General features: G+C 41.3%; 1 protein-coding gene across 1 annotated transcript in view; it reads left to right on the top strand.

Annotated features, from left to right (window-relative positions):
- The window catches only part of VMP1 (vacuole membrane protein 1), a 120,167-nt gene that overhangs the window by 26,496 nt on the left and 69,513 nt on the right, over nt 1–24,158 (top strand). The window contains exon 5 of the mRNA XM_056126600.1: nt 1,281–1,391. Coding sequence (XP_055982575.1) covers nt 1,281–1,391 — 111 coding nt within the window. The remainder of the gene's footprint in view (nt 1–1,280; nt 1,392–24,158) is intronic.

Raw genomic sequence — 24,158 nt, 5'->3', positions numbered from 1 at the left:
ACCCAGATCAAGGTTTTCTGCATTGCAATGCAAACACTTAGCCGTTTGAGATGTTTCTCCAGTCCGTTTCATTTTTATATATATAATTTGTTTTTAATCACCATGGGATACAGTTACAAAGCTTTAATGATTGAGTTCCAGTCATTCAGTGATTGAACACCCATCCCTCCACTAGTGTACAACACCATTGGCCCCAGTTGCCTCCTGCCATCCCCACCCCATCTATTGCCTTTATGGCAGGCTTTTTCTTTTAACTTTCTCTTTTTCTTTTGGGCATATGGTTTGTAATCCAGATTCTGAGAGGCCACCATGTTTGGTTTTAGTCTACTTTCAGCACACATCTCCCTCCCGAGCAATCCCACCAGTCATCATTGACTTAGTGATCCCTTCTCTGTCCCAACTGCCTTTGCCCGCAGCCCATGAAGCAGGCTTCCAACTATGGAGTGATCCTCCTAGCCCTTTTCTCTACTGTCCTTGGATGTTAATCTCATACTATGTTATTTTATATTCCACAGATGAATACAGTCATTCTATGTCTGTCCCTCTCTTTCTGACTTAGTGAGTCAGTCCTATTTCTTGTTTGAAAAGTTTCTCACTCTTAAATGTACTAAAGTCATTTCTCCCAATTTTCACTTGGATAAGCACAAATATATTCCATTCACAGATATTTTATTAAAAATTGCTTCTCTACCACTGTATATTATGTTTTCTTAAAATTATTATGACTTCCAATATCTTTAATTTTTTTTTCTCTTTTGGGGGCCTTTTCCAGTGGTCTTGGGGCCAGTAGCCACTCCTGGGAAGTGTTTGGTGTGGCTGTGCAGGCCTGATATTTGATGCCGGACCCAGTACATAGCACTGCTTGGGCTCAGTAATTCAATCAGTAGTTCTTGGGAAGCTATGTGGTATCAGGGATCAAACTTGACCTAGCGCATGCAGTGCAGAGTAGTGAACATTCTGGCCTTTTGAGCTATTTCTCTGACCCCTCAAATTTTGATTTTTATACGTACTTTATGATTGACTTTTTTTTATAAATGTTACCAGAAGAATAGGAATTTAAAGGTCCATAAATTAGAGTTTTATTCCAATTAGATTATTTCTTGCCATCTTTTTATCACAGGTTACAGTTAACCATCTTCAAGGGAAGGGTTAATATTAATACTTTCTTCCTATTGAAAATCTGTTTTAATTGCTTTAAGTTTTATTTGTAATTTATAAATATCATTTCTGCCTAAGAATTCTAGTTTTGTTATTTTTACCTCATGTCTTTTGTTTTTCAGTATGTGAAACGTATAGAGAAACAGTTTCTTTTATATGCCTACTGGATAGGCTTAGGAATTTTGTCTTCTGTTGGGCTTGGAACAGGACTGCACACCTTTCTGCTTTATCTGGTAAGAATGACTTTCTTTTAATATAAGCATTATTGAAAGATTGATGCTTTTCCTTCAGTAGTTAAAGTGCTCAGTTGTTTTAATTTATCCTCAGTTCAGTACCTTAAATTTTATTTATCTGGTTTTGTTTTTGTGTGGTTTTTTGCTTTTTTTGGGGGGGAGGGGCACAGTGGGGCCCACTCCTGATGGTGCTCAGGAATTACTCCTGTCATTGCACCCAGAAATCATTCCTGACAAGCTCAGGGGACCACCTGGGATGCCGGGGATAAAACCCAGGTTGGCCTCATGCATTCAAGGCAAGCATCCTACCTTCTGTACTTTTTCTCCAGCCCCTTGGTTCTGAAGTTTATAAGGGAAAAATGAGGCGGGGGGGGGGGGGGGGACTCTAAAGCAAATGAGATTGTTTTCTTAAATTAGTTTATTCAGGAAATTTTTTGCCTTCCATATTTTGGAATAGCAGTTCTCTCTTGTGTAGTTGTTCTCTTTTTGTTTTGTTTTCTTTTGCTTGTGGTGCTGAGGATTAAATGCAGGGCCTTAGTTTCATGAGACATGTGCTTTACCTCTGAGCCACTAGCCCAGAACAGTTCTTTAAATATATTTCACTAAGATTTAGAATTAATTTAGACAGACTACTTTTCTGTGTTGATTAACAAATGAGAAACTGTGTTTTCCCTCACATTCTCAAATACCATATACATACCCAGAAAGTTCTTTCAGTATTTTTATTGAATGTAGTTGATGAAATATTCCATATATGATCTAAATGAGTTCTTAAAAATCCCCTTAAACCAAAGTATAAAATGTGTTTCTCCGTTGTTTATTTTAAACTAGGTTAGAATTGGAGAACAGGTAGTTTCCTTTTTTGTTTCTCTTTCTTTATGTTTTATTTTTGGACCATCCCTGACCATGTTCAAAGCTTACTTTGGCTATGTGCTAAGGGGAACCTGTGTGGTTCCTGGAATCAAACCAAGGCTCACCGCATGCAAGATAATCGCCTGGCGTACTGTACCTTTTTGCCCCCTGTTCCTTTTGAACATTGACAGATATACTGAAGTAAGATCAGAGCTAGGACTGGGGTGATAAGCAAGACATCTAGGACTCAGCGTTTAAGTAGACACTTATAATGGGGTCATATAAACCTGCTCTTGTTGAGTGAGCTTTATTAAAGTTTTTGCCCTGGAATTCTTCCCTTATATTTTCCTGTAGGAACAGTAATATATTGAATAATATATTGAAAACAGTTTGATGAATGACTGATTAAAAGCTGTTGATGTGGCTCTAGGTTTGATCTTTGGCATGCGTGGGCCCTGTGTACTGCAGGATGTGTCCCACACACAAAATTAATTTAAAACATTGAAAGATGTTATTATAGTGTTGAATGCTGAAATCATATTCAAACCTTCAAACCCTTTCACTCTATGCTTCAATAAATTCATTTCTGATGTGTATATATAAGTATTAAGGAATGATTAACTTTTTAGAAAGTTGTTGAATAAATAGCCTAAAGTGTAATTTAGGAACTAGTCTAATATATAACTTTTCGAAGTTTAAGGGAATTTAAAAGAGTTTATGGGAATTTAAATTTCTTTTTATGATTTATTTTCTGATTTTATCCCAAATAAAGGTATAATTCCTACAGAAGAAACCTCTATCATTGCTTCTTTAATAACTATAGTCTTAGAACTATCCTACTACAGTAGCGCTCACAGGAATTCCTACAGGAATTAGAGATTACAGGATGCGTTTCTGTTGTTTCATAGGCCTGCCTCCGCAGGTTCCTTGCAAGAACTGGATTGAGGAATTCACATGTAGTATTTGATTAACTTGGATTCCAGATAGCCCGTTCTTCTCAACAGAAAGAGATTCTAGTGAACCTTCTAAATTATACACTACATTAAAGAAATTTGAGGATCAGTAATGTGACTTGAGATCCCTGGCATTCACTGACTCCCTTTACACTGCCAGCCAGGAGTGGCTCCCACCTTTACCAAAAAAAAAAAAAAGAAAAAGAAAATTAGAAATCTTTATGGGCTGGAGCGATAGCACAGCGGTAGGGCATTTGCCTTGCATGCAGCCAACATGGCCGACCCGAGTTCGATTCCTCCGCCCCTCTCGGAGAGCCCGGCAAGCTACCGAGAGTATTCGATATGCCAGACACAGTAACAACAAAGTCTCCAATGGAGACGTTACTGGGCCCGCTCGAGCAAATCGACGATCAACGGGAGGGCCTTTACCTTTACCTTTACCTCGAGCAGCCAACATGGCCGACCCGAGTTCGATTCCTCCGCCCCTCTCGGAGAGCCCGGCAAGCTACCGAGAGTATCTCGCCCGCACGGCAGAGCCTGGCAAGCTCCCCGTGACATATTCGATATGCCAGACACAGTTACAACAAAGTCTCTAATGGAGATGTTACTGGGCCCGCTTGAGCAAATCGATGATCAACGGGAGGGCCTTTACCTTTACCTTAGGAATCTTTATAAAATGTCCTGATATGAGACTTTAGTTTTAGTTCCATTGACCATGTTTCTAGTGAAGGATTTAGAAGCATACAATAGGCATTATAAATTTCATTTTCTTGAACAGTCAAGTTTTTACTTTAATAAGTTGAGCAGTTTTTTCTGCTCTTGATTAAAATGCAGGTTAATGGACTATGGTTAGCTTTCACAAATTTAGAATTCTTCAAGAGTTCTGAAGAAGATAATTATTCTTAACATACTCAGCTCTGTCTAAATCAAGTATGATGATATAATCAAGTTAAATTTGATACTTTTTTAATTTCTGAAGAGCACTTAGAATCTCATAAGCTATAAAATTAAGCAAGTATAATTGCCAGTTACACATTTATAAATATATGATTCAGCTATAGTGCCAGAGATAGGAGAAAGCTAGGAAAGGAGATAAGTAAAATAGTGTAGCTCTTATGAAAGACAGACTTTGTGGAGGGTCTAGGGAGTGAGGTTAGAAGGGATAGTTCCCCCCAAAAAAGACTTACAGAATGTAGACAAAATGACATAAATATTTTATATTTCAGAAGTAGTTATATTGGCAATTTTTTGTGTGTGTTTTGTTTTTGGTTTGGGGCCATACCCAGCAGTGCTCAGGGGTTACTCCTGGCTCTGCACTCAGGAATTGCTCCTGGTAGTGCTCAGGGATCCATAAGGGATGCCGTGAATTGAACCCAGGTTGTCCACATTCAAGGCAACACCCTACCAACTGTACTATCGCTCAGGCCCCCATATTGGAAAATGGAATTGGCATGAAATGGAACAAATCTTAGAAAGATTTTTTGGTCCAGTGAAATATACTTTGTGGTTTAGTAGGGAGGAATAAGGATCCAAAGATAAATTTGTGGGTTTTGATTTAAACGAAGTGTAGAGGTTGATTCGGAGCGATAGCACAGCGGTAGGGCGTTTGCCTTGCACGCAGCCAACATGGCCGACCCGAGTTCGATTCCTCTGCCCCTCTCGGAGAGCCCTGCAAGCTACCGAGAGTATCTCGCCCGCACGGCAGAGCCTGGCAAGCTCCCCATGACGTATCCGATATGCCAAACACAGTAACAACAAAGTCTCCAATGGAGACGTTACTGGGCCCGCTCGAGCAAATCGATGATCAACGGGAGGGCCTTTTTAAATGAATATAAAGTAGTTAAGTATTTCTTTGTCAATTTATTACAAATATCTTAAAAGAGAAATGTAAAGGAGCATTATGATCATATTGCAAGGAGGATGAGATCTTCTAACCCAGGGAATTGCTTGTGACAATGGTTGGGTGAAAAGAAAAGGAGATCTGAAGAGAGTTAAGTATTCTTTCCTTCTTTTTAATTAATAGCCTTTAACTTTTAGGGCAGTGTTAAGTTTAAGAAAAATTAAGCAGGGCCAGAGAGATTGTATGGTAGGTAGTGTGAATTCAAGTGTGTGATGTGTTTGGTGGCCGAGAACTGCCCCCCAGGAAAGGAACAAAGAGACGGGGGACCAAAGACTGATGGTGAAAATGACCTGTTTAATGCAGAGTTATTATAGCAGATCCGAGGAGGTTCAAGATAAAGGACTGCACCTAGGTGTGATTTGGTGGAGGAAATTCTCTTGGCATTAAATCAAGGAGACGGTCTGTCTCCCAGGGATATCTATATTGCTTTTCTCTTTCTAAAACTATTAAATTTACTTCTTACTAATACTTGTAGTTATTTGGATAAACACAGTAAGAAATATGGTACCAAAACTTAGTTCTCTGGACTCTAAGGGCAAGCAAGTCTTCCCATAAATCCCAGACTAAGTCCTCAGGCAGGTTCAGTTTGTCCTTCCCCATAGGGGGGTCCTGTCTCTTAAGTCATAACCACTTGCATCAAGACCATGGTTTTATGCTTTCTAGACTGTCTCATTTGATGCTGGGGTAGCTTCACCACTCACACCAGGTCCATTCAAGTCTTACGGTGTAACCCCACTTTTGGGGTATTAGGAACTACAGCAACCTAAGCCTGAGTCAAGTAATTATGACAGATGCCCAGGAGTAGATGTATTTGAGTCAGTCAACTCTCAAATATTAGGAGCCTAGCATTAACAATCTTTCTGTGTTTAAGCAAAGAACCTTGCTCTAGAGGCTGAAGCAGTAGCACAACAGGCAGGGCATTTGCCTTGAACGCAGCCGACCTGGGTTCGATTCCCAACATCCGATATGGTCCCCCAAGCACCAGCAGGAGTAATTCCTGAATGCATGAGCCAGAAGTAACCCCTGTGCATTGCTGGGTATGACCCAAAAAAGCAAAAAAAATAAAAAAGAACGTTGCTCTATAGTAAAATATGAAATTATTGGGGAAAGAGAAAAGCAAGTGATTCACTTCAAATACAAAGTCTCATCACCTAAGTAACCATACCTGACTTGGGGAATTGTAAAGTACAAAGGAAAAAGGTTAAAGGTAAAATCGGGGGATTAGGGGTGCTCATAAGAGCACTGTAAGCTTCTCTTGGGGGAGTAAAGGGGGCAACTCACGGATGAAGCCTAAAACACTTAGGGTTAATATCCAACAGGTAGGGTGCTTTGCTTGCCTTATACACTGCCGACCCAGGTTGGATCCCCTGCATGCCCCACCCCTGCACCGCCAACAGTAAGGTCCTGCGCACAGCTGGGAGTGCCGAAAAAAGAAAAATTAAGAAAAGGTTGAATTCCTACACACACTCTCTCCCCCTGCGCCCCCCCCTTTTTTATTCTCTCTCTCTAGGAAAAAATGATGAAGATTTTAAAAATATGAAAGAAAAGGTTAAGAATTCCTACTCACTCTTCTCCCATTAACGTCTTCCTTTAGTGTGGTACTTTTGTATGTGTTGCAGGGGGAACACACCCAGAGGGGCTGGGAATTGCTTCTAGACGTGTTTTAGAGGATCATGTGGTGTGGTGGATCAAATGCAGGCTTCCTGCATGCAGAGCATGTATTCAGCCTGTTGAGCTGTCTGTCCGGACCCATAGTGTGTTGCTTTTGTAATAATTAAGTTACCAACATTGATGCATTATTAATTAGAGCCCTTTTTTTTTATAGTTCATTGTGTATTACAGTTCTGTTGGTTTTGACAAATGGTTGATGTTAACTATACTGCATTACATATTTCACAGAACAGTTTCACTGCTCTAAAAATAACCTGTTTCAGCTGTTTGTTCCTACCGTCCTCTCCCAACTTCTTGCCAAACATCCATAGCACTCTTATTTTTACAGGTTTTGTCTTTTCCAGAATTTTAGGTGATTAGTATTTACAGCATGTATCTTTTTCTTCCCGACTTCTTTCTTTTTTCACCAAGAAACATGCGTTTAAAATTCCTTTATGTCTCTTCATGCCTTGATGTCACTAGTTTGTCTTGCCATTGACTCATTAACAGACAAGGTTTTTCTAAATTATGGCAATGATGAATAAAGCTTCTATAAAAATTCTTGTGTAAGGTTTTTTCTGTAGAAAATGTTTGCAGCTCATTTTAGTAAATATCTAGATGTGTGACTCATAGGGGACCCGAATGATAGCGGGTAAGAGGCTTGCCTTGCCAGCCTGGGTGGGATCCAGATGGTCCCTCGAGCCCTGCCCAAGAGTGATCACTGAGCATAGAGCCAGGAATGAGCCCTGAGCACAGCCGGGTGTGGCCCAGACAGACTGGGTATATTAAATCCTGGTCTGTGGGAAATCAAAAGACCTTTGTGTATTAGTGCTGTATCCTGCAGCTTTGTGAAATCAGTTAATAGTTTGAGGGATTTTTTTGGCTCTTTGAGATTTTCTACTTAGTAATTTCCATTTCCTTTATATTCCGTTATTGCATTAATTTTCTAGTATGATGTAGAACAGGAGTTGTAAGAGGGACAATCTTTTTCTCAGTCTTAGTGAGAAAACTTCTAGTTTTACATTTAGAAACTATATTAGCTACAAGCTTTTTTCAGAGGTTTTTGGGTTTGTTTGTTTGTTTGTTTGTTTTAAGCACTGTGATTTTACAAGGTTGTTCATGATAGGGGCTGGAGTGATATTACATCAGGTAGTCTTGCATGCAGCTGACCCAGGTTTGATCCCTGGCATCCTATACAGTCCTCCAAGCGTGCAGAAGCGATTTCTGAGTGCAGAGTCAGGAGTAACCCTGAGTACCACCTGGTGTGGCCCAAAACCAAAAAGTTGTTCATAATACAGTTGTTTCAGGTATTTAGTGTTCCAACACCATTCCCACCACCAGTGTGACCTTCCTTCCACCAGTGTTTCCTACCCACCCCCCAAGCCTGCCCCATAGCAAACACAAACTAATTTACTTCATACTACTTGTTGCAACAAAATGGAAAATGGAATTATCAGAAAATAGATGAGTAAAAGTTAACTTGTGATAATTGTTATATCTCACAATGATGCTATTAAAGTCTGTGTCTGAGGATCTACTGTGTTGCTTAGTGCTGGTTGAGCCTTCTGTGTCATTGTTTTTCTCATGGAGCATGATGAGCTTGGATGCAATTTTCCCATCAAATTTGCTGTGGTCCTGCTGGGCTGCATCAATACTGTGAAATGGAGCTGTCGTGTATCCACATAAATACTGAGGAACTGGCCGTTTATGTATCAGGATGTTAGGTATGGGAGTTGCTGAGCCCGTCTGGCAGGGAGGGAAATCTGCCTCTGCCCCCTCATTCTGAGAAAGCCACGGTGCAGAAATTCCTTATCAAGCTAAGGAAGCTAATCTCTAGTCCTGCTTTGTTGAGAATTTTTTTTATCATGAATCTGTTTTCCCTTTTTCAAAATAAATTAACAGCAACCCCTTTTCTAAAAACAATAGTGATCAGAAATGAGCCAATAGAGCAAATCCAGCATGTGAAGACTTGGAGAGCAGTGTTCTAAACTCAGAAAGAATTCTAGGGACCATAGAAACAGTAAGTGGGTAAAGCGCTTACCTTGCATGTGGTCAACCTTGGTTGAATTTCCAGCGCTGTACAGTTCCCTGAGTCCACCAGGAGTGATTCCAGAGGACAAAGCCAGGAGTAAGCCCTGAGTTTCACCAGGAGAGGGAGGGAAGGGGGGGAGGAGAGAGAAGTGGGGGAGAGAGAGAGGGAGAGGGGGGACGAAGAGAGAAAGAGAGAGAAGAGAGAGGTTCAAGTCACTGTTAGTAGAGTAGTGTAATCAGAATTCTCACCCACAGTTACTTGTAGCAAAATAGGTTTTAAAAAAAGAAAGGGAGTATAACAGATTATTTCATTCTTCATTGTGGATCTCCTTATTGGGAATCATGACTTAAAAGGGAAGTAGAAAAATTTTACTCAAATAGGTAGAGTTTCCCAATTAGGTTCTTGACAGTACTGAAGTTTCCTCTTTTGGAAATATCATTTATTCTAATTAATTATGCAACTAAGTGGCAAACTATGTTGTTATATTTCCTGACATCCAAGTAACTTACATATCTTTTTTTGTTGTTGTTGGGGGAGGGGCTTCCCCAGCAGTTCCGGGAGGCTGCTCCCTAAGGTACTGGGCCCAGATGTACTGGAGTCCAGCAGAGTCACACTCTGTGATGCTTGGGAGCCACTCCCAGCTGTGCTCAGGGGACCATGTTGTGCATTTGGGGCATCACATACAAGCCACGTGCTCCAACCCTTTGAACTATTTTCCCAATCGCTATCTCTGCCTTTGAAATGAGAAAGGGGAGCTAGCTTAGTGGGTGGTTCTGCAGTTCTGCATGCTGGATACCTGGGTGCAACTTCTTGGGCCCACATGGTTCCCACAGCACCCCAGCAACACAGGTATACCTGCAGTACCAGCAAAAAATAATTTCAAGAATTTTTAAAACTCTCTTGATTTTTATGTATCAGTAAACAGTCATATATTTTTACATATTACTGAGAAGGGGGTTGGTGTTTTGTTAGTTTGGTTTTGGTTTTGCTTTGTGACCATAAACAGAGAAGCTGAGGGGTTATTCCTGGTCTCTGCTCAGCAATTACTCCTATGTTTGGGGGGCTACATGGAGTTCCAGAAATCGAACCCAGGTTGCCCATGTGCAAGGTAAGTGCCCTACCCGTTGTACTGTTGTTCCAGCCCAGAAAAGTTTTAAGAATTCAGATACCCTGGGAGTCCTTATCACTATTTTAAGCAAGAATAATTGAGGGCTGGAGGGACAGCACAGGAGGTAAGAGACTTGACTTGAATGCATGCATTCCTCCAAGCACCAGCAGAGGTCACTTCTGAGCATGGAGCTGGGAAAAATCCCCAACCATCTTCTCATGTCATCCCCCCAAAAAGGTACATATGTTTGATCCACGTTAAATTTGATAAATAGTGATAGCGGGTGGGGGGTTGACGGGTTTGGTCTACCATCAAAGTTTGTAAATTAATTTGAAAGCAGTGCAAATCTAATTTTTTCCCTAAAGGGATATTTTGCCCCAAAGGAGAATTTAGGTAGTATTTATGCAGGAGTAGAGCTTGCTAAGGAGAGGAGATGATGGTCAAAGTGAGAGGATGCCTTGTGCAGGTTCAAGGAGTTAGTTAGACTTCTGAGTTAATTATTTTATTTATCAGTAAATATGGACTCCAGGAGGTTTGTTGATTCCCTGAAACACCTGTTGTTTTGTGTCTTTACAAATGTACATTTCTCTGTCCAGAAGGACCTATCAGAGAGAGAAAACATGGCAGTTAAGATACTTGCTTGTATGCATCTGCAGCCATGAAGTAAATCGAATCTTGGCACAGTGTATGGTCCCCTGAGTGCCACCAGGTGTGGTCCTTGAACACCACTGGGTGTGGCCTTTCCCCCCCAAGCCCAAAATAAAGGGGCCCATTGTTTATCAGACTCTTAACTGTAAGCAGTTAACCCATTCCCTTAGAAGGCCCGTGAGATAGCACTGTGCATGAGTTGGGTGCTTACCTTGCATGTGGTCAGCCCGGGTTTCATCCCAAGTATCTCATACGCCAGGAGTGAACCCTGAGCTCAGAGCCAAAAGTAACCCCTGAGCATCACCAGGTGTGATGCCAAAACAAAGCAAAAAACAAATGATCATTCTCTTAGAACTGGATGCTAAATATGTTTGTACTTTAGCTACCACTAGGTGGCAGTGCAATACAGCCAATATATTAACTATTTGCAGGTTCTAGTCTTGGGGAAGTCTGAAATCTTCAAGATAGTCCTACTTAAATTAGAGACATTATCTCTCTTTTTTTTTTATGCCCACATAATACCAATTCATGGGTAGAAATTCATTTTCTTAATGGTCTCACACATTGATTAGTTGTAACAACAGTCCGCTTTCTTTCCATTGTTGTGTTTACCTATTCACTTGTTGTTTTGTTGTCATTATACTGCTGCAGAGACCGCACACAGTGGTTCGAGAATGTACAGGACATGGATTCTATCATTTGAGTCATAACCCAGCCTGCGATCCTCCCATTTAATGCCCACACTAACATTTAATGACATGATTTCATTTGTTCATTAATAATTGAAATATGATTGAAACTGGTTTTGTTATGTTATTCATACCATCAATTAATCAGATATATTAGAATCAAGCTTCCGTGTCTGACTGGTGAAATATAATCGTTGGCAAATGCTTTTACTTTACTCTTAATTTGGTTTACTGACTTAATTTGCATCTCCTGGGGAATCGCATCTGAGGGCCCAGCCCCATGTTACTTGGTCTGGTGCCGCTTGGGCCCAGGCATGCACTCTAGTGCTTTGAACTATTTCCCAGTTTTAAAATTTAAGCCTCAGTTTATTTGACTTTAAAGGGAATTTCATAATAGTTTTGTTTTGTCACTTTTGAGGGGGAAAAATGATAGCATTTGTACATTGTAAAGCTCAGAGACTTCTAGTACATGGAAGATGCTCAATTATGATACTGTCTACTATTATTTCGATCACCCTTTTTTTAAAAAAAATCAGAGATCTGCTCACATTTATTCGGGCAGTGGGGTGTTAGGCCACAGCGAGTGCTACACAGGGACTACCCCCAGCTCTGTGCTCAAGGGACCATGCAGTTCTAGGAACTGAATCAGGGGTGACTCCAAGGCAAGTCCTTTGACCACTCATGCTCTCTGGTCTCAAATTCTAATTTAAATGGGCATAGGAACATGGGATTTAATAGTATTAATTTTTTATCAGGGGAGGACACCCTCATGGGCAGTGTTAGGAGTTGGGGGCCCCTCCCAGGGAATCTCAGTTAACTGAGTCAGCAGTTTTAAGTAAGACTAAAGAGTCCTGTTTGAGCCTTGTGGCATCAGGTATTACCCAGGCCATCTTGGGCTTGGAGGCCTCTAGGGTCACAACTCGTGATGCTTGGGGGACCTTGTGGTGCCAGGAATCAAACCCAGGCAGGCTACATGGAAGGCAAGAATCATAATCCTTATACTATGTCTCCGGCACTATACTGACTTAGAATTGTGGGTTTTGTTAAGGGGACTTACCAATGACAGCCATTGTTAAGATATTCTTTTTATCAAGCTTTTGTAATAATATGCTCAAATACATGGACAGCATTTTAACAGCCTCCCACCCACCACTCTCTGCTGAAACTAAGCACAGGCCTCACTGCAGTGCCTTCCTTGGCAAATAGCCAACAGTCTCTTGGTACAATACTGAAAAAGATAGTCACTGTCTTAACTTTCTTTTTTTTTTTTTTACGTAGGAGTACTGCCACTTATTCAGCCACTGATTAGCTGATTGACTTGTGCATGAACTCCACCTTACTTTTTTTTTCATCTTCTATAATTTTATTTATTGAATCACTGTGAGAGCAGTTACAAAGCTTTCGGGTCTAAGTCTCGGCCATATAATGAAACACCCGTACCTTCACAAGTGCCCATTCTCCACCACCAAAAACGCCAGTATACCCCCATCCCACACCCTTCCCCTACCTATGGGGCAGATGATTTCCACATTACTCTCTCTCTACTTTGATCACATTCAATATTTCGACACCAGACCCACCATTATTATTTGAGATTTTACCTTAACACTCAGATCTGCTGAAAAGACAGCAGTAGACAATTTGTGTTCTATTGCTGGTTATGAATAACATATGATGTCGCGTGGCTGCAGTAGGGACATGTGATTTTGAAATTTCGAAATTTTAACACAAATCTGGAGGGATTTCTGCCAAAAGCCACTGGGTTTCAAGATTTGCTCCTGAGTCTCTGGGATCATGGCCATTGAGCAGCTTGATCAGGAGCCAGAGAGGCCATTCGTGGGCGATGACTTGGGGTCTCGTTGGGATGGGGAGACCAGGACCGGCTCCACCCCCATCCTATGAGGCCCAACAAGTTTCATAAGAGTGATTAAATATCACTGTCACTGCCCTCCCGTTGTTCATTGATTTGCTCAAGTGGGCCCAGTAACATGTGAGACTTGTTATCATGTTTGGAATATCGAATATATGTCACAGGTAAATATATAAAATATATATAAAATCAAATATAAAATCTTTTATTTTATAAATATTTTGTCATTTTTTTTCTGTTTTTGCTTTTGGGGCCACCCAGGACGATGCTTAGGGCTTACTCCTGGCTCTGCCCTCAGGAATTACTCCTGTCAGAGCTTGGGGGACCATATGGGATGCCAGGAATGAAACACGGGTCGGCCACATGCGAGGCAAGGAGATTGCTCGCTATACTATCTCTCTGGCCCTAAAGTAATCATTTTTAGTTTGTGGGTTTAAACTGTTATTCTTAAAGAGATTATAAACATTCACACAATTGGATTTAATGTGGCATTATGTCATAGCATGGCCAAAAACCCATGGTCGTTATTTCTGTTCTAAAAATGTCTTTTAAGCAATTCAGAATAACTCTCAAATATCTTTAAAAGGGAGGTGTTTTTTTTTTTTAATTTGGTTGGGGAGGTTGGGCCATACTTATTGATACTCAGGGCTCTGTGTTCAGGGATTATCCCTCACAGGCTCAGGAGACCATATGGAGTGCCAGGGATTGAACCCAAGGCAAACACCCCATCTGCTGAACCCACTCTGGTTTCAAGAAGGTTGATAGATTTTAAGTGTTGGAGAGGATAGTACAGTAGATAGCACTTGCCTTCTTCACCATTGACCTGGGCTCAATCCCCAGCACTCCATGTGGTCCTCCAAGTCCCACCAAGAGTGATTGCTGGGCACAGAGCCAGGAATAAGCTCTGGCACAGCCAGGTGCAGCTCAAAAAGAATGTCATGAAATCTATTTAAAGATAGCATAGAGGGCCTTGCAAATAGCTCACTCAATCTCTGACATCCCATATCATCCCCAGGAGTGATCTGTGAATAGAAAACCAGGAAAAAGTCCTGAGCCCCGCCTGGTGTGACCCCAAAACAACTATGACAACAAAAATGAAAAACATAGGGAATGTGCCTGCTGCAGAGGAGGGGAGGGAATGGCGAGGTGGCAGGAGGGATACTGGGAACATTGGTGGTGGAGGGATGGGTACTCAATCATTGTATGACTGAAACATAGTCACGAAAGTTTGTAAATCTGTAACTGTATCTCATGGTGATTCAATAAAAAAAAATTTTTTTTAATGAAAACCAGCAGAAACAGGGCAGGTGAGATAGCTCATGTCTGAGCACATGGTTTGCATGGAAGGCCTGGGTTTGAGCCTAGCCCTGCCTCATTCCTCATGCCTCATCCCAGCCTTTGAGTACTGCCAGGTAGGGCCCAAAAAGTAAAAGGAAAACTGGGCAGGAGAACTAGTCTAGCGGGTAGGGTGCTTGCCTTGCATGCAGCCGATCTATCCCCAGCACTGTATATGGTTTTCCTGAGCCCACAACAGACATTTGTGAGATCACTAGCACTGCATATGGTCACTAAGCACTGCCAGTAGTGACCCCTAAGCACAACTGGGTATGGTGTAAACCCAACCAATCCATGAATAAACCTAAAACAGAAACAGTTGTCACCAGCAAACATGTTTTAAAGGAAATACTAAATAATCTTCTCTTTGAAGCAAGGGGGAATGATTCCACATGGAAGCCATATATTAATGACTAAAAAATGAATGAATTTAAAGTAATACTTACATTGAAAACAATGACAATATCCTGAGATACTTAAAATAAAAATACATAGTTAAAATCTGTAATCTGGACTGGTGAGAGAGCTTAAAGGGCTGAGTGCATGTTCTGAGCACAGGAGGCCTAGGTTTGATCCCCAGTACCGCATAGCCCCCTGCACTGCTGGGAGAGACTCCTGAGCCCAGAGCTGGGAGTATCCCTCTGAACGTGTGTGTCCCAATCCCCCTGCCCCCCAAATATATGATCAGCATAATTTATGGAGTAATGGAAATGGAATAATTCTAATGACTTTCCTTTGTCCTAGAATAAAGATAGTTTGTATAAGATTTTAATAAACAGAATATATATTATAATTCCTAGGGTAACCACTAAGAGTATGTAACTGTCGGGTTGCGGAGGGAGGGAGTGAATAAATTTTTAATTATTCTCTTTCCCCTTTGTTGTTGCAGTGATTGGAAAACACAGTGTGGTTGGTTGTGGTACTCGCCAGGGTCACATGCTTGGTCATGGCACTTGCTTGGTCATGGCACTCTCACGTGTGATTTTGGTACCTACTCATGCACATGTGTGCCCTGGGGTTGCACATTTGGTCACTGTGCTCAGCTGCCCACATATTTGTAGTGTTTAACCATACTTGATTTTGGTTGACTGGAGATCTCATACTTTTGCTGTTGCACCGGAGATTCCAATGCAGAATCACTGGAATTTTTCTCAGCACACCATGGGTGCAGTACTAGGGATTAAATTCACAGCTTCACATAAATTTTATGGGCTAATTATTTATTTGGGGTTTTCTATTTTGGTTTTTGGGCCACCCCCAAAGGTGATCAGGTGCATAAAACTTCTCCGTTAAGAAAACACGTTTTGAGCAGTGTTCTTAATGATTTCCAGAAATCATTTTAGTCTTACAAAAAATGCAGTATGGTCTTTTGAGAAGATTCTGAAATGTTTATTTACTAATAGGATTTATGCCTTGAGTAAAAAATACTAAGCTAAGGGGACATGAGGCATTTGATGGGTTTCTGTGTTTAGATAAATCAAAATTTCTACCTTAATAATCAGGGTCAAGAACATCCGAAGGGCCAACCCATTTTTTTTCTGTTTAAGGGTCAGATAGTAAATATTTTAGTCTCTTGCAGCTCCTTAGATCTGATGTTATAGTGAGAAAAATATACAAGGGCAATATGTAGAGGAGGGTTTTTGTTTTTGTTTTACTTTTGGGGTCACACCCAGCGATGCTCAGGGGTTATTCCTGGCGGTGCTTGGGAGACTGTATCGGATGCCTGGGACTGAACCCAGGTCACTCATGTGCAAGGCAAATGCCCTGCCCGCTGAACTATTTCTCTGGCCCCAAGAAGTGAGTGCATCTGTTTTCCAATCAGCTGCTACAGAAATAGGTAATAGACTGGATTTGATCTGTGAGCTATAGTTTCCTAATGTTGGCTCTAATTCAGGAGATGTCATTAGTATACTTGAAGAAGGCTATTGAGCTGGAAGCCTGAGTAAGTCAGCTACCTTCTAGGGACTTTTACATGATATATTTGATTAATCTCTCAAATGGCATTATCACTTATCTCGTCTTCTGAGTGATAATGTTAGGCTTAACATCGTTCTATAGAAGAAAACAATGGTGTGATCTAGAAATGGAGTCCAGGAGTAGTCTAGAAAACAATCCTGGGGGGGGAGACATTTCATGAAGAGAAAAGCTGAATAGTTTCTTTCAAATAAACTGCCTTATCAGAATCAAGACAGATTTTGCTTATTTTGTTTTTATTTTGTTTTTTAACTATTGAGCCATGCAGTTATTAAATGCTGCATACAGGGCCTCGAGAGATCGTTCAGAAAATAGGGCACTTGCCTTGCTTGCAGCAAACTCGGGTTTGGTCCTCTAAACCATATATAGTGCCTGAGCCCTGCCAAGAGTGATTCCTAAGCACAGCTGGGTGTGACTCAACAACAAAAATACTGCAAACAGTATTTATAACACTTTGAGAAATTATGGACTTAGTTTAGATTTTTATAAACAATTGGGAGAAGTGGTGGGTTATTTCAGTGTCTACCTTAGAACTGTTTCCCATTACTAGAGAAATATGATTCATAATTCTGTAAACAATTACATTAACAAAAACAGGAACTTTGGTACTTGATAATGAAAAATGTATCGCAGACGTGCCCCATATATGCACCCAACATTATTCATCAACACACCAGACAAGCAGATGATTAAAGAGCCATTTGTAAGCTATTTGTGCCATTAGTGATTTATTAAGTCTGTTCTGTTTAACAATAACAAAGGGGATGAGTCCTTAAGTAAGAATTTTCAATTCCCTCTCCACACTCTACCCTCTCCTTCACAAAAGAATTTACAAGTCTCCATGTCATATGCGAATCTTTATAAACAGTAGGTGGCACACTTACCTGCCGAAAGCCTTACCAAGCCCTATATTCCTCTAAAAGGAAGCCCTGCTCCTAGCTAAACAAAAGAACTTGAATGAGGGACTGGAGAGATAGTATAGCAGGTAAAGCGCTTCCCTTTCACACTTTGACCGAGGCTTGATCCATAGCACCCCATATCAGCTGCCAAGCCTTCCAGGAATGGGTTGTTTGCCTTGCACATGCTTGACCCAGGTTCTATCCCTGGCATTCTATATGGCCCCCTGAGCCTGCCAGGAATTACCCCTGAAGACAGCCAGGAATCAGCCCAAAGCACCATCTAGTGTGTGTGGGGGGGGGGGGGGGGACCAAAACAAAGCACTTGAGAGACCAGACAGCTCAAATGGGTTGGAGTGCATGTTTTGTGACTGTGTCACCCAAGAATGACTGGGAGTGACCTTCATGTTATTTGGAAAACTGTATGGATTAAAATAAAATAATGATGTCATTTTGGTAAGTGAAATGGAGACATTGTTCAATACGAGGTGGTAGAATGCTTTTTTTATTTTAAAGATTGCCAGTCATTTTGCTTTTTCCTGATTGACTTCAGATTATTTCTTCATTGCTCACTTATCTATACCTCCACAAGGTAAGAAAGCGAGGAAACGTCGAAAAGCAAGATTCTGCAGTGATGAGCTGCTGCTCTGTGCAGGGCTGACTTATAATGACCCTGGCTGTACACACACAGTTAGTGACTCAGGACTCTTGCAGGAAGGGTCAGCAGGACCTTGTACAAAAAGGCCTGTTTGCCCTTTTATTTTGATGAGGGCATGATAAGATTTTCTCCCTGCCTTTACCCATGGAATGACTCATACATTGACTCTTGAGAGTATCACAATATGCTCGGAAGAAAAAAAATCGAGGTCTCCAGAACACAGACCTGGATTTTTGCCAAACAAGAGGGGTAAGCAGAGACTGGATAACTTCCTGTCTTTAAGTCACTATTTATTAATTAATGTCGGGAGCCATAATACAGTGGTTTAGGCAACCAGCCGTGTTTGATCTCTGCTGCCGTATATGGTTCCCCAAGCTTTTTCCTGATCATACCACAGGATTGATGTCTGAGCACAGAACCGGTCATCAGCCCTGAGCATAATGGGGTACAACCAACCTCTCCCTTAAAATTTAAACTTAAAAAATGGGCCAGAGCCATAGTGCAGTGGGTAGGGTGCTTACCTTGTAGTGGCCTACCTGGGTTTGATCCCCATTACTCCGCATGGTTCCCCACGCCTGCCAGGAGTCATCCCTGAGCACAGGGTCAAAGAGTAAAGCCTGAGCACTCGGTGTGGCCCTGAAATGAAACAAAACAAACAAAAAGGAATCAGTTGAGCTGAAATCTTTTCTGTTGGGTATAAATTTTACATAACTTCTACTCTCACTGCCACTGTCCCTGTCACTCTCCTCCCGTTGTTCATCGATTTGCTCGAGCAGGCCCAGTAACATTGTGAGACTTGTCACTGTGTTTGGCATATCAAGTACGTCATGGGTAGCTTGCCAGGCTTTGCCGCGCGGGCAAGACACTCTCGGTAGCTTGCCGGGCTCTCCGATAGGGGCGGAGGAATCAAACTCGGGTCAGCCATGTTGGACGCTTGCAAGGCAGACACCCTACCTGCTGTGCTATCTCTCCAGCCCTAGCGATTTAAAAAATTTCTGGATATAGGGCCAATTCTCCTGAGCACTTCTATCAAATTTATGATTTGAAAAATGCTTAGGTTTAGAGAGGGGAAGTGAAACATGTCTTTAGTTATGGATTATTTCAGTATAATAAAAATTACTTCAAGGGTTAAAAATTGTTACAGGGGTTAAGGTGCAGGTCACCTTGCACACTACCAACCCCAGTTTGATCCCCAGCACCATGTGGTCTGAACACTACTAGTACTGAGTAGCCCCTGAGCACTGGTGGGTGAAGTCCCCAAAAACCAAAGCAAAAACCCTTCTATTGGAAGCCATGATATCTCAATATGAAAGACCGGAAAAAAATGAAATTTCAAAGTTACAACAAGAAAAAAGAAAGGTCCTAATAACTGGGATAATGAGCTATAGGTTTTATTTGTTTCAGTTTTCCTTATTACATAATTATTGTGGGGACTGTTACCTGGGGCCATACCTGTTGGTTCTTGGGTGCTACTCCCAGCACATTGCTCAGGGCTGCTCTGGGCAGTGCCTCAGGGACAGTGCAGTACCAGAGACCTCTGTCTCCTCACTTGCCCTTTAAGCTATCACCCAAGCCCTGCATAGAAAACTCTTACTGTACGTGTTCTTGCCCTGTTGCCTAAGGTTGTATAAGCATTATCATTTTTCAGCATTGTCATCATAGAGTTTATCAAATGAAGAAAGTGAGCTAGATTTACATCTGGTAACTTAATAACAGATACAAAACTAAGACTCGTTTAACTAAAGCTCACGTTTCTGCTTTTTTGACTTACTGTATTTTTCTCTTCGGGCACTGAGGCCCCGCTGCTGTGCCCTACGCTCACTCTCAGTGATGGTCAGCCCTTCAGTGCAGGCAGGTGGTTTGCTACCGAACCTGGCAGTGCTGTGCTGCTGGGGCACAGAGACACTGTCACCATTCAGTCTGTGGATCAAAGAAGGACCCTTGTGCCTGCAGCCGGCCACTCTGCCCCTTTGCACTAATCTCCCTGGCCCCCTGTAGTTTATTTTGTAGAGACAAAGGCTTAATTAGTAAATGTGGAACCCTCTTCACAAAAAACAAATATAAATACTCAATTATACTAATTTTTTATGCCATAGCTGTCCAGAATTATTTGCTGTACACCAGAACGTGGTGTATGTGGCTCTCTATGATGTGAAAAACAATTATTAAAAGAACTGAGGAGCACTGACTAGAGCGTTTGCCTTGTCTGCAGCTTACCTGCATTCAATCTCTGGCATCCCCTGTAGTCCCCCTGAGTACCACCAGGAGTGATTTCTGAAAGCTGAGCCAGAAGTAACCGCCAGTCATCACTGGGTATTACCCGAAAAAATAACCCCCCAAAAAAGAACTGAGGAGTAGGATCCTTGTTTGCAAAACATTTCTTAATCCCCTAAAAGTTATCCTTAAAACCCTGATCACTGCTGGCTGTTACCCAAAAAAATAACAAAAAGAAGAACAACTGAGGAATATAATCCTTGTCTGCAAAACATTTTCTTAAGTCCCCTAAAAGTCATCCTTAAAGAAAACAAAGGTTTTTCAAGTCATAAAGACAGCCATTTCTCATCTTCTTCAATTTATTTATCACCCAGATAATTCCTAATGAATAACATTCCTGACTAACCACTAACTTCTTCTGTTCCTAAGTGAAGAAGTGTGGCAAACAAATATTTTCCCAGTGAATCAGCATAGAATTCTTGATTTTATTACCTTTGCCCTAAACTTTCCAGACGAAACTAATTGGAAGTTTCGCCTTTGGGATCTCACTTAACTTCTGTGTATGGATGATGGATTAGGCTATGAATTGACATTGCAGATGTTGAGCAAACAACTCTAGTCTTTAGGAATGTTTTATCATTTTTGAGGGAGCCTCCTGGTGTGGGAGAATATCTGTTTGTCTACACATCTTTCTTACAAAAACTCATGTGCACATACGATACTCAGCTTAGTGTTGATGAAAGTGTTGCTAACCCAAGTTCATAATTAATGTGACCATCTTAGGGGTTTAGAAATTGAAAAATAACTCTGGAAGAAAGAGGAAAGAAAGAAAGAAAGAAAGAAAGAAAGAAAGAAAGAAAGAAAGAAAGATTAAAATAAACCCAACAGTGAATTTCAAAATCTAGAAAATATTTTAATTTTCAGATTTTGTTTGTATTTATTTATTTTGACTTTGGTGCCACACCCCACTGTGCTCAGGGATCACTCTTGGTGCTGCTTAGGAAATGCTGTGTGGTGCTGGGAGCCAGCCAGTATTAATCAGATACAAGACAAGAGCCTTATTCCTTGTAGTATCTCTCTTTTCCATAGAAAACATTTTAATGTGGTCATAGTGTACAAACTAGTTTATCATTTTACTTAAACAACTTTTTTCACAGATCAAGGTATGACTTTCTCATACCTTCCTTAAATACGGTTTTAATTCGTGACATCAGAACTTCTCTCTCAGAGTTTATGGCTTTACAGTATAATCAGACACTATTAGAACTTCATCGTGCTAGTGGAATGCTTTTGTGGAATAAAATTCCAAATTTTTTTCAAGAAAAGTTTTTATAGTTAAGAAAACGCTACATTTCCCAATTTTGTCAGGGTATGGGCATACATGGTAGTGCATAGAGCACCATGTGGTGTCAGGGACTGACTGAACTTTGGGTCTCCAACCCTGAGCCCTCTCCCGAGCCCTAAAATTCCTCTTCATTAGATCCCAAGTAGTACATTATTATTTCTAAAGCTACAGTGAAAATTGACCTCACAAAATTGCCTTCGTTTTTCTCATCTAATCAATAAAACTGTTTCTTCCACACTTCTAATGAAAGCACATAAATTATAGGAAAGTAACTTAAGATTTATCTGCAAGATTATTTTAAAAGTTGATGGGGAGGTGGGGGTGGGAAGGATACTGGGGGGAAAAAAAGAATATTTTAAAAGTTAGGGGCTGGAGTGATAATACAGCAGATTGGGCATTTGCTTTGCATACGGCTGACCCGGGTTTGATCCCAGCAGCCCATATGGCTCCGTGAGCACTGCTAGGAGTAATTCCTGAGTGCAGAGCCAGTCGTGACCCCTGAGAAGTACCAAGCATGTCCCCAAAACAAAAAAGCCCTGAAAGCATATTTTAAAAGTTAGAATACTTTTCCACAGAGAGCTACCATCTATTCTTATTAGAAATCTTACCCTATGGTCTGACTATGGTTTTGTTACCACCCAGACATACTACCTGGCCATGCAGTACGTCTATTATCCTGGGCAAGGCAAAATTATTTCATTATCGAGACTGGAAAGTACAGTGCAAGCTCATGAAACTACATATATGGGGCTTTGAAGAGGAGTAAAACCAGATGTCTGATAAGTTTCAGATAGCTAAGGATCTTGTTGCATTAACTCCACACAGTGATTCTGATTTTAAAATGCAGTGACCCTGACTAAAGATGTGGGTCATCGGTAGAGCACTTGCCTTGTACATACAAGGCCCCTGGAGCAGCATGCGCAACAGTGACCCTCAAACCTGTCATTCTGATAACATGATTATTTCATCACAGACTTAAAGTTCAACTCCTTATCATGAAAGGGTGTTCCAGTTGATGGTAATTAGGAACTCCCAGGAGCTGTGCATGCAAATGCTCTAAGACTTATTGTATATCACAGATGCAGTCTGTCTTTTTCATCTTTCTAGGAATGTCACTTTCCCAGAAGCTGACACTTTGTGGTGGTGGTGCTCACTTGTTGCCCCGGGCTACGCACTAGTTGGGTTGTGCAGGGCGTCATACCTCACAGAGCAGTGGGTACTCAGTAATGAGAAATGGAACTGGGGTAGTACTTCCAGCCTCATGTCTGCAAGGAAAGTGCTCTTCTGTCACACAGCCATATCCCTGGGCACTGAGATCGTCCATCGCGGTGATTGTTCCCATGTGTGCATGCTGAAAGTAGACTATAGACCGAAAATGATTGCCACTGAATGCCTCTTTTGCAAACCACAGCACCCAAAAGGAGAGAGAGAACAAAAGGGAATGCCCTGCCACAGAGGCAGGTGGGATTGGGGTATGGGGGTGGGAAGGATACTGGGATTAGTGGTGGTGGAGAATGGGCACTGGTGGAGGGATGGGTACTCGATCATTGTATAACTGAAACCCAAGCACAAAAATTTCTAAGTCTACAGCTGTACCTCATGGTGTTTCACTAATAAAAATTAAAAAAAGAAAAAAGAAAATTGGGGCTGGAGAGATAGCACAGCGGGTAGGACATTTGCCTTGCATGCGGCCGACCCGGGTTCGATTCTTAGCATCCCATATGGTCCCCTGAGAACCACCAGAAGTAACTCCTGAGTGCAGAGCCAGGAGTAACCCCTGTGCATCGCTGGGTGTGATCCAAAAAGCAATGAATAAATAAATAAAGCAATGTCCTTTTTTTAAAAAAAAATGTGTGTATTTAGTTATTGTGGGAGTGGAATATTCCTATGTTCATCTTACACTATATTCATATAGATTTTCATATTTTTCAGATATATATCCAGAATTGGTGTTGCCAAATCCATATGATAGCTCTGTTTTCAATTGTTTGAGGGAACTTTACATTTTTTTCCAAAATACTTGTACTAATTTACATTTCTGCCAACAGCATACATGTTTCCTTTTTCTCCATACCCTCACAACACTTTTTGTTAACCTATTTAATACCGACCATCCTCACAAATGTGAATGACTTACATTTCTCTATTAAGGAGCGATAGCACAGCGGTAGGGCGTTTGCCTTGCACGCAGCCATCATGGCCGACTCGAGTTCGATTCCTCCACCCCTCTCGGAGAGCCCTGCAAGCTACCGAGAGTATCTCGCCCGCACGGCAGAGCCTGGCAAGCTCCCCATGACGTATTCGATATGCCAAACACAGTAACAACAAAGTCTCCAATGGAGATGTTACTGGGCCCGCTCGAGCGAATCGATGAACAACGGGAGGACCTTTACCTTTATTAAGTGATAGTGAACTTTTTATTTTTACTCTTTTTTTCTATGTTATTTGGCTTCTGTATGTTCTTTTTGGAGAAATAGCCATTTAGATCTTCTGCCTAGCTTTAAAGGGTGTTTTGTTGTTGTTGAGACATGAATTCTCAAAATACCATTAATATGACCTTTTAGCAGATGTAGGATTTGCACATACCTTCTCCCATGCAGAATCCTTTTTTATTCACTCTCCAGAGCTATTTTATTTGATGTC

The sequence above is a fragment of the Sorex fumeus genome, unplaced genomic scaffold (assembly GCF_029834395.1).
Source record: "Sorex fumeus unplaced genomic scaffold, SorFum_2.1 ptg000063l, whole genome shotgun sequence".
Taxonomy (NCBI): Eukaryota; Metazoa; Chordata; class Mammalia; order Eulipotyphla; family Soricidae; genus Sorex; species Sorex fumeus.
The sequence above is the reverse complement of the archived record's forward strand: the minus strand, read 5'-3'. Positions and strand labels throughout refer to the sequence as shown.